The sequence below is a fragment of the Spermophilus citellus genome (assembly GCF_964194105.1).
Source record: "Spermophilus citellus genome assembly, chromosome: 5".
Classification (NCBI taxonomy): Eukaryota; Metazoa; Chordata; class Mammalia; order Rodentia; family Sciuridae; genus Spermophilus; species Spermophilus citellus.
The window spans coordinates 139,626,829-139,638,901 of NC_138186.1; the positions used below are offsets into that span (position 1 = coordinate 139,626,829).

Consider the following 12,073-nt stretch of genomic DNA (forward strand, 5'->3'; position numbering starts at 1 on the left):
TGGCCTGGGGGTAGGATTTAGGGTTCAAGTTCATTGGACTCAGTTATATGACCTGGAACCATTCCTGGATCCAGTGTCTTCACCTTATTTTTCTAATCTCACTTCTCTCTTTGTTCTGCTTTTTTTTTTAAGTTTAAAAATTAATTTGGGTATTTCTCCTTCTTGTACACATTCATATAAATTATTCTTAAATCCTTTCTGGAGCAAGGGTGGAAGTAAAAGTTATTATTATTATGAATCTTGGAATTATCAGTACAAATTCAAGTAATACATCCCAGAGAGATAACCATACAAAGATAAACTGCATGCTAAAGGATATTCTATGGAATATTGTTAATAGTAGTGAAAAATGTAAACAATCTGAATACTCTCTAATATGGGATGGATTAAAGAAACTGCAGTATATACCATGCAATAAAATATTCTGCAATTATTAAAGCTAATAATACAGTTATGTAAATAAAATACAAAAATAGGGCTGGGGATATGGCTCAGTGGTTGAGTACCCCTGAGTTCAACCCCCTTGTACCAAAAGGCAAATGAAACAAAAAACAAAACATGAAATTAAATAACTTGAATGTGTTTCAAAGGCAAATGAAGAGTATACTCTGGTTCAACAATCCAGGAAAGATTTTTTTCTTTGCTATTAACCATTATAGTCATGATACATTATTAAGTGCTAAAGACAGATATGAAGAAAACAGGTATAGCAAAACTGAACTTAAATATTTCTATGGGCCAATTTATACAGGAGAGGAGCTGACAGTGGCTCTCTCTGGTCTGTTTTGGAGTTATTGCCTTCATTGTACTTTTTTTTAGTGCTTGAAGTTTTGTTTCGTTCTTTGTAGTAAATCTGTATGATTTTAACCAAAGGGAGAACGTTTTTAATTTTGCTCCAAGAAAGATGCATAGATTTTATGTGTGCTCAGAAATTGAGTTCTGCCTCAGGTCCCTAGCCAGGTATAGTGCACTCTTTCAATTGTTAACTGTGAATAAAATTCACAAAGGGGAGTATCCCAGATAACTGATTTAAAATAGTCTCAGTATCACAGCACCTCCTAATTTGGAATGTACCTCTGTAATTTAGTGATATCAAAGGTGTCATGGGATGTTAGCAATAGCTACTTAATCATCATTTATGGTCAAGAATGCTACTACCAGGGGGATCCAAGATGGCAGGCCAGAGGGAGGCAGCATTCTGTGTTGCTTCATGACCTGGGATTCAAATATTCAAATGAGAATACTGCTTCTCTGCGAGCAATATTCCTGTGATTCCTGCACAAGAATCACAGTCCTGTGCCCATCCAGGGCTTCAGGCCTCAGTGTCAGAGTAGGTCTCCTAACTACTCACCCATGCAGAAATACTGGTACCTGAGCAAGACCATCCGCAGCAGCAGCACCCACACAGAACTTTCGGCCACCCACCCAAGAAGAAATCACTGATGTCGCTCCCACACAGGACACCTAGCAGCTTCCAACAAATAGGAACTCCAGCTTGCACTCCTGTATGGACCCCTATCTAGCAACGTGGGGATCCCCTGGTCACCACCATCTTGAGACTCTGCAGCAGCGAAGACAGTCCCCTACACACAGTGGCCTGCCTGCACCCGAGAACCTCACACAGGCTCTGAAGTCAGCCGGCAGCCACACACTGGAAACCACAGAGCTCATCTCTGAACTCATTGTCCCAAACCATCGCTCAGCTCCCCTCACCAGACTCAACAATCCACCACTGAAAGCAGGCGCCTCCATCTTGGGCGACCTTCATCACCATTTTCAGTGGGAGCAACTCCCAGTTTGGAACTCTGGCTGGCCAGGTACCCAGTTTCTAACTCCCCCCTCTCCTCAGCAGCTACTCACCTGGCACAGTGACACCCTGGTTACCTTCACCATCCTGAGGGCGGAGATACCACCTAACAACAGATGACCCCACCTATTGGATGAGAAGGGAAGCAGGAACCATACTGATCTCCAACCAAAATAATACCTGTTTCTTCCTTCAAGATTTTTCCCCCTCCCTCTCTATTCTCCCACCCTCTTATCCCCAATATATGTAAAACCAAATACTTTGCATAACTTAGGATTTCAAGGTCTGGGATGTCTGAATAGTATATTACAGTTGTGTTGTATATTCTTTTTAGTTTTTTCTTCTTTTCCACCAATTTCTATTATTTTAATATTTTTATTTTTATTAATATATATCTGTGTTCATTTTATGTACTCTATTATCTTCCCACTTACTTGTCTACCCCAAATTACTTCCTCTCCCTTCTCATGCTACTAATCTTCTTTAGATTTCTATTTAACAATTCCTAAGATATAATAACTCTATATCCTCACTTCCTACTTCCTCAGCATATCATCCTACTCCTCACCCCCAGTTTTTTGTCCACCATCAGAAACTGTAAACACTTTTACAAACTTACCAAGTATATTGTAGATAATAATTGAATTCACCATTTCTGTACATTGTGACCTAACTCTAAACATCTTAATAGCAAACATTTTTTTTTGGTAGGGTGTATATTGTTCATATTGGGATTTGTTAACATTGTCTTTCATCTCAAAGGAGAGGTATTGGATTCCTACAGAGGCACTATAAGCCTACAGTGTAAAAATGGTAACTCCTTGGATCCACAGTGCTATAAAGAAAGACACACAAGAAATATGAAAAGACAAAGGAAGAAAGTGCCCCAAACAAATCAAGATACCACATTATTAGAATCCATGGCCAGCACAACAGAAGAAATCACAGAGAAGGGTTAGGATGTACAAAATTAAAATGTTCTGTGAATTAAAGGATGATATAAGAGAGCAAATACAGGCAGCAAAAGATCATTTTGACAAATAGCTACATAAACAAATACAGGAAGTAAAAGATTACTTCAATAGGGAGATAGAAGTTCTAAAAAAACAAACAGAAATCCTTGAAATGAAAGAAACAATAAATCATATAAAAAGTTCAATTGAAAGCATCACCAATAGATTAGACCACTTGGAAGACAGGACCTCAGACAATGAAGACAAAATATATAATCTTTTTTTGGGGGGGGTAATTTTTTTTATTATTATCTACACATGACATTACAATGATCTTGGCAATTCATACATTTGCATCATTGGGATATAATTTCTCATTTTTCTAATTGTACAGATTGCAGAATCACACTGGTCATAGAGTCACCTATATACATACATCAATCATAATGTCTATTCTATTCTGCTGCCCTTCCTATCCCCCCTACAAAATATATAATCTTGAAAAGAATATAGACCACACAGTGAAAATGGTAAGAAACCTTGAGCAGAATGTTGAGGGCCACAGCCAAGTCGGGATGATGCCTGGCATTTTGCCAGAAGTAATGGTTGAGAGGCGAGCCATTAAGATGATGCTGGATTGATTCAATTGTATATAGACCCCTGCTGTCCACCTTGGAGTTCTTGCAGGGATTTCCTGGGGAGTTCGTATGCTGTGCCGGAGAGGGGGCCGAGTGGGTGGCATTCGGGAGAGTTCCTGGGGAGTGTGCATGGTGTGCTGTTGGAGTTCAGGCAATAAAGTTTCCTGTTTGAACATACAAGTGCTTTGTGGCGGCCCAGTGATTTGTGCACAGCCAGACTGTGGCAGCAGAACATTCAAAAAATATGGAATAGCATGAAAAGACCAAATGTAAGAGTTATTGGGATAGCAACTCTTAGCAAATATAAAAAAGTAGAGATACAACCTTGTTCTATCAGATCATAATGGAATGAAATTAGGAATCAATGATAAAATAAAACATAAAAGCTACTCCAACACCTGGAGACTAAATAATATGCTACTTAATGAACAATGGGTTGCAAAAGACATCAAGGAGGAGAGTAAAAAATTCTTAGAGGTGAATGAGAACACAGATGAAACAAATCAAAATCTCTGGGACACTATAAAGGCAATGAACTAAGAGTAAAGTTCATTGCATGGAGTTCATTCCTTAAAAGAAGAAAAAGTCAACAAACAAATAACCTAACATTACATCTCAAAGCCCTAGAAAAGAAGAACAAATCAACACCAAAAGCAGCAGAAGACAGGAAATAATTAAAATCAGAACTGAAATCAATGAAATTGAAACAAAAGAAACAACTGAAAAATTTGACAAACAAAAAGTTGGTTCATTGAAAAGATAAGTAAAATTGACAAACTCTTAGCCATGCTAATGAAGAGAAAGAGAGCGATAACTCAAATTACTAACATCCATGATGAAAAAGGAAATATCACAACAGACACTACAGAAATACAGAAGATAATTAGAAATTATTTTGAAAACTTGTACTCCAATAAAATAGAAAATATTAAAGGCATTGACAAATTTCTAGGGCCATATTATTTGCTCAAATTGAATCTGGAAGATATACACAATTTAAACAGATCAATTTCAAGCAAGAAAATAGAAGACACCATCAGAACCTTATCAACTGAGATAAGCTCAGGACCTGATAGATACACAACCAAGTTCTACAAGACCTTTAAAGAAGAACTAATATCAATATTCTTTGATTTATTTCAAGAAATAGAATAAGTGGGAGCACTTCCAAACTCATATCACCCTGATTTCAAAACCAGGCAAAGACACATCAACAAAAGAAAACTTCAGACCAATGGTAAAGAATAGAGGACACAGAGACTAACCCACATAATTACAGTTATATTAGACAAAGGTACCACAAACATACAATGAAGAAAAGATAGCCTCTTGAACAAATGGTGCTAGGGAATCGGAATCCATATGCAACAAAATGAAATTAAACCCCATATCTTTCATGCACAAAATTCAACTCAAAGTGGATCAAGGACCTAGGAATTAAACCAGAGACCCTGTGCCTAATGAAGAAAAAGTAGGCCCTAATGTTCATCATGTGGCACTAGGCCCCAGCTTTCATAATAAAATTCTTATAACTCAAGAATTAAAATCAGGAATTAATAAATGGGATGGATTCAAACTAAAATGCTTCCTCTCATCAAAATAAGCAACCAGTGAGGTGAAGAGAGAGTCTACAGCTTGGGAGCAAATTTTTACCCCTCACACATCAGATAAAGCACTAATTTCTAGAGTATATAAAGAGCTCAAAAAGCTAAACACCAAACAAACAAATAATCCAATCAATAAATGGGCCAAGAAACTGAACAGACACTTCTCAGAAGAGGATATAAAATCAATCAACAAATATATGAAAAAAGGTTCAATATCTCTAGCAATTAGAGAGAGACAAATCAAAACTACTCTAAAGTTTCATCTCACTACAGTCAGAATGGCAGCTATTAAGACACAAGCAACAATAAGTGTTGTCGAGGATGTGGGGAAAAAGGTACAGTCATACATTGCTGGTGGGACTGCAAAATGGTGCAGCAATATGGAAAGCAGTATGGAGATTCCTTGGTAAACTGGGAATGGAACCATTTTTTGACCCAGCTATCCCACTCCTCAGTCTATAACCAAAGGGCTTAAAAACAGCACACTACAGGAACACAGCCACATCAATGTTTATAGCACACAATTCACAATAGCTAAACTCTGGAATCAACCTAGATGTCCTTCAGGAAATGAATGGGTAAAAAAATGTGGCATATATACACAGTATTACTCAGCAGTAAAAGAGAATAAAATCATGACATTTGCAGGTAAATGGATGGAGTTGGAGCACATAATGCTAAATGAAGTTAGCCAATCCCAGAAAAACAAATACCAAATGTTTGCTCTGATATAAGGAGGCTGATTCATAGTGGGGTTGGGAGGGGGAGCATGGGAGGATTAGACAAACTCTAGATAGGCAGAGGGGTGGGAGGGGAAGGGAAGGCGCATGAAGACAGGAAAGACAGTGGAATGAGATGGACATCATTACCCTAAGCACATGTATGGAGACACAAATGGTGTGAATATACTTTGTATACAACCAGAGATATGAAAAATTGTGCTGCATACATATAATATGAACTGTAATGCATTTTGCTGTCATATATAACAAATTAGAATAATAAAAGTAAAAAGCTAGGCAGGCTTGGTGGCACCTGCCTGTAGTCATGACTACTCAGGAGGTTGAGGTGGGAGGATCACTTGAGCCCAGGAATTTGAGACCAAACTGGGCAATATAGCAAGGCACTGTCTAGAGGAAAATAAAAATAAAAATTTCTAAAGCAAATAAAAATTTCTAACCAAAAAAAGGTTTTATTCTACTTTCATAAGGATCTTTAGAAAATTTTCTTAAAAAATCTTTAAACTCTAAAAGTTTTTAAAAATCTTCATGAGAAAAAAAGTTAATAATGGTAATAATTTATTGGTCACCACTTGTGTGCAAAGCCATTGATCTCTACCATAACAGAAAAGGCATTATTGGTCTTGTTTAATGATCAGAGGTGGAGGTTCAGCCATGCAAAATAAGTTGTTCATGGCCACTTATTGTGTTTTGTCAACTTAAGCTGGAAACTGCTTTTGCTCAATCTCTCTCTGGATTCCCCATGAAAGGGACATGTGTGAGATTTGGAGAGCAGAAGTGAAGCTCTTCAACACACAGCCAGAGTACCCATAGTAGTCATCCTCATCATGAGGTTATGATTACTCTGTTCAACCTATATGAGTTTTGGAAAGACGAGAGTTAAAATAACAATAATGTTGGGGATGCTTCATTTCTCTTTGGGTTAGCCTAGCAAGAGCATGTGGAGATATTCGGAGAAAAAAAATTGAGCTAATAAAGTTTATGGACACCTTTGTAAGTTGTAAAAGTCCTTTGATAAGGTAAAAAATTATTATGACTGAAACAGAGGTTTCCTTCTACTTCTCATTTTTCTTCAATTTACTGGTCCGAGTAAATGCTTATCTATGAAGAGGATCACTTCTTGTCCTCAAACCACAGTTTCTTGTGATTGTCACATATTTTGTGTTACATTGAGGATCATTTGAGAAAATGAGTACATACTGAATGAATGACTGCCTTTCATATTCATTCTCTTAGATTCTTCCTTGTAGATGTCCTGGTTAAATCCCAGACAGGAAAGGACATTTATAATAGAAAGTGAACCGTAAAATGCTCCAGCTATTATAAGGTGACCTATTGCCCCTTCGAGACTTTCACTGAGATCTAACTCGACCTGAAGCCTGAAAAACACCTCCTGCTCTTTTGACTCTTCAAAAAGAAACACCCTAGCCTCTGAGTGCTACCTTCAAGAATAGTCAAAAGAAATCCCCTAAAGGATTAAATTCCTGCAATCACAAGATAATAAATCAGCTGCTGAATATCTCAAAATCCAATTTTTATTTCAACTACTGTTGTGCTAACTGTGGTAATTTAGTGAAACATCTCAGTAACTTAAAATGCTATATTCAACTTATCAAATTACAAATACTGACCTCTGGAAGCTAAAATGTTCAATAGAACATGTAGATCAAGAGAGTGCTGGGGGATTCTCAATTGAATAGAGATGTTTTATTAAAAGTGTTTTGGAATAATGAGTATTTTCTCAATACATATGCTTGAGTGAGGGTAGATTCGAAACTGCACACATGTTCATGAAACGTTCATTAAGTTAGAAACCTTGGGATCAAGATGTCTTACATAGAGGTTTGATGTCATTTGGACAGATCAGAGAACAGTCTATTTAACCAATTATTCTGATATCACTACAAGAATTATTACAAAAGATGAAGACAAGAATAGAAGAGACAAAGATTTGGTGAAATAAGTTTATGGGTAGGAAGGAGTAGAGAAAGTCAAAAGGCTGGGAGAAAAGACATTCAATGAGATAATAGATACTACCCTAAAACTCTGGAAAAGGGAGAGAACATCAGGTTTGTGCTTGGAGTTTAGTCTTGGTGAATAATTTGTATGTGTGTACACACAGACACACACTCATACATACATTGACACATATTCTAAAAGACAGATATATCTGCTATACAGATATATGCAGGACACTTGTATATCTAGTTTGAAAGTATATATTGGGAGAAAGAATATTTTCTTCAACTCTTTATTCATTCTTATCACTTAATTAAAGTCCAATTTTATCAAATATTGTGAACCTCACATCAATTTTTTTCTGAAAAGAGGCTTAAGTCAGAACCAATAAAATTTGAGGTAGCTCTCTCTCTGCTTCCTTCTTCCCTCTCCTGTCACTCACAACTTCCATAGCCTAGGCTACCCATGTTCCAGCTCTCTGGCTCCCCTAATAGGCAATAATTATCTCAAAAGAGATAAGATCCACTCTGATACACTACATGGCCGTCAATGATTGTAAAGACTGGAATGTCTTCTCCCTGGATGTTTATAAGTTAAAAGAAAAAAATCTATGTGATGCAAGCCAATAGAAGTGAGATTCTAAATTGTTAATTTTGGAAATTCAGAAATCAGAAAGACTTTGGAGAGAGCTTCTTTTTGTTGGAGGTGCCTTTGCCAGGAATCCAGAAATGGACTGTGATGCTTTTTGTATGCCAGGAAAGCTAGCTTTACTGCTCATGCTTAGGAGCCTGTTATACCATCTGGAAGAATCTCCTTGTTGAGTCAGTTTGTGCTACTGTCTTTGGGAAGTAAGAATACCTAAAATTCCCTTTGAGAAAAGAATCTTCGAGGATGGGGAGCAATGTCTAAGGATGAGCGGGAAACAGGCTTAGGGTGGAAGAGTCGGGGCGGAAGATCATTCCTGTGACTATCATCCTCAATGCCTTGCGAAACCAAGGATAAAACATGCCGTATATAACGGGATTGAAAGTGGAATTTAAATACCCCAGCCAGAGGAAGACATTATACAAATCCTCAGGGGTTGTAAAATTAATGAAAGGGTCTATGATTGTCAAGAGAAAAAAGGGCAGCCAGCATAACACAAACACTCCCATGACTATGCTTAAAGTCTTGGTGGCCTTGCTTTCCTTTTTGGATGCTGCCTTTGTCTTGCTTTCTGAGCCAGCCTCTTTCATCCTAGGGCCCATGCCAATCTGCTTAGCATGCTTTCTAGCTACTGTAAAAATGTGTATATAAATCCCCACCATGACTGTGCCAGGGAAAAAGAAAGCTATACAGGAGGCAAGCACCCCCCAGAGCTTATTAAATATCAACACACATAAACCTGTACAGACAATAGCTGCAACAAAATCTTCTGTACCAATTATGTTTAATTCTGAGAATACCAGGCCAAAGGCAAAAAATATGGGAATGGACCAACTGATGAGTAGAAAGACCTCTATAACAGGTATTGTGATTTTGGTGACATAATGCAAAGGGTCACAAACAGCATAATAGCGGTCAACTGAGATGAAGCAGAGGTGGAAAATAGAGGTGGTGCAGAGCATAAGGTCGCAGCAGCTGTGGACTTTGCAAAAGAGGTCTCCAAAGTACCAGCAGGACTCGATGGACCTGATTATACTGAAGGGCATGACCACACAGCTTAGCAGAAAGTCAGTGGTGGCCATGGAGAGGATCAGGAAGTTGGTGGGGGAGTGGAGCTGTTTGAAGTGGGTGATGGAAATGATCACAGCCATGTTGCCCAGCATGGTCAGCAGTATAGCGCCGATCGTGACCACATACATGGCACAGACAATGGGCATGGACCTCTCTTTCCTGGGGCATGAATTGTTAATGAAAGCAAAGCAAAATTCTACTTCTGGAAGATTCCGAAGGTCAGGTGAATTCATCGTCTTTATCCTGTTGGTGGTATTATGGATCTTTTTCGAAAGTACTGTATTTCCTTTCTTTCTGTTAAAGAAAGAAAAAAAAACAGTAAAAATCATTAGCAGGGTAACTTTCTGTACAAGCCCAGGAAGTCTGCACTTCCAATCTGTGTTTGAACTCCCCACTGACCAAGAGCTCCCCCTCCTAAATATTCAGGTGCGTATGAATCACATAGGGATCTTTCTAAACCCAGATTTTGATTCTGGGTAGAAGCTAGAGTCGGAATTTCTCCAAAGCTCTTGGGAGAGGCCAATGCTATTTGACCAAGGACCATCCTTGAGTCAGAAGGGACTAAAGAAAACTGAATTGATATTTAGATACCCAACATACAAGCAGTACAGGTGAATGAAGGTTTCAGTTGCATTAATAGGTAACTCTTCATCAGGATCCAAATTCAAAGTCAGAACAAGAATTTTTCATTTTCCATTTATATTAACCCATTTTCCAGATAAAACCCCTCAAGAGGGGCTGGGATTGTGGCTCAGTGGCAGAGCGCTTGCCTAGCATTTGCGAGGCCTTGGGTTGGATCGTCAGCACCACATAAAAATAAATAAATAAAATCACTATAAATAAAAAATAATATTAAAAATACCCTCAAGAATGATCAAAAGCTGTAGAACTATTATTTCATGTTTTGCCTAAACCATAATTATAATTTGAAGACTGTGTTGCTTTTTTTTTAAAAAAAAAAAAAGAATTTTGATCCTGCCACTTATTATGTATTATTCAGATAAGGGACTATTTCTCTTTCCAATGTTAAGAACATAGTTTTTAGAATTTAGAGCAATATTATAGCAAACTAAAAATATGCTTATTATGGTTATTAGATTATTAGGTTATACATGAACAATGTCTGAAAAGGGAGAAAATAACTCAAATGATAGATTCTGTAAATCATATGGGTTGTTACCTTTCACTTAGCAGAGGCAGTCACAAATTCAAATTCAGGTTTGAAGACTTCTTGCCACTGATTTCAAGCCTTGCATTGGTAACAAATTTGACATACAGAAGTTTTTATTGTTTAATCTGTTATTTTGTATCCTGTATGCTGTTGTCCTTATTACATAAAATTAATGAGACTGACTCACCCAGAATATGAAGGTGTTTGGTTTGTTTTTTCAGGGACTGGCTGTATGTATAATTCTGATGACCAATGGCAAGTATTTGTGACATCTAACAACTGCTTGTAGAAGTGGACTTTGACTACAGAAGAGACTCAAATTCACTGATGTATTGGGGGAAATGAACCCATAAGTATGTCCTCACCAGACTGATATGAAAAACATATTAATGAGAATATAAGCACCTTTGAAATCAATATTTCCACCATTTCCTACAATAGCTCAATAGTTACTTCCAAAGTCTATGTTTTATTTGAAATCTTACCATTACATCATATTTTACTTATTTGCTCTGGTAATTTACTTTCTCAGATTAGTATTTTTCTTCAGATTTAAAAAATTGTACCAACATAATATTGTATATCAAGCCATAGTAAACTAAAATGTACGATGGATATTTATTCAGCTCCTCTATAAGGTGCAATCAATTTAAACAAAGCCCCAATTATTCTATTGTTTATCACTTTGGTTCCTAAGCTCTAAGAGACTAAAAATAATTAAATCTTAAACACTTAATTGTCTTATTTAATAAATTAATTTTATACTGCATTTTGTCATTTCTGCTTTTGTGATTTAAAGTTTTCTCCACTTTTTTTTAAAGTCTCTTAAAAATTATCTTAAAGTTAGCTAAGAATCACCATAATATTACATAAAAATCTGTGGCTATATATTCATAGATATAGCATTCCCTAAACAAGATAGAACAGTCTTCAATACTTCATTGTATGTTATTTAAAGTTTTAAATTTTATTTTTGAAAACTAATCCCTGAAAGCATCTATATAATTTAACTCCCTACATTTGTCAAGTGAACATTTTTTTTAAAAAAACATGGAATGCAACACTTCTAGAGATTAACAGTATTTTCTCCTGTCTTTTTGCATAGGTAAAAATATTAAGGAAATATTTAAATAGCTAAGTGTTAGATTTAGACAAGAAGATAAAGTAGAACACACATTTATTTTAAAATTATTACATGGATGTATTGTTTAGGTAATGTCAAAGATAAGACTTAATATTAACTTTATCTTGACCTCTGAGCCAGAATTACAAAAACAAGTAAGCAAACACAAGTCTGATTACTGGTATACTGCTTTGCTAAAGAAAATTGCTATGAAGCTAAATGGAGCTGAGGTTTTGTTTGCTCTTTTAATACTTGACATAGTCATGATTTCTTGCTTTTGAAGACATTTTCAAAAGGGACCTACACCATATTTTTTTTTAATAATATAAGATAACGTTAAGCCCTTTATGGCATCTCAC

General features: G+C 36.6%; 1 protein-coding gene across 1 annotated transcript; it reads right to left on the bottom strand.

Annotated features, from left to right (window-relative positions):
• Positions 1-7,889: 7,889 nt before the first annotated feature.
• LOC308649728 (trace amine-associated receptor 4-like) lies at positions 7,890-11,627 on the bottom strand. The gene is made up of 2 exons (XM_081295512.1): positions 10,601-11,627; positions 7,890-9,714 (listed from the first exon to the last, which is right to left on the bottom strand). Exon 2 carries the CDS (start codon positions 9,651-9,653, stop codon positions 8,610-8,612), a length of 1,044 nt encoding a protein of 347 aa, XP_081151638.1. The 5' UTR covers positions 9,654-9,714; positions 10,601-11,627; the 3' UTR covers positions 7,890-8,609.
• Positions 11,628-12,073: the final 446 nt, after the last annotated feature.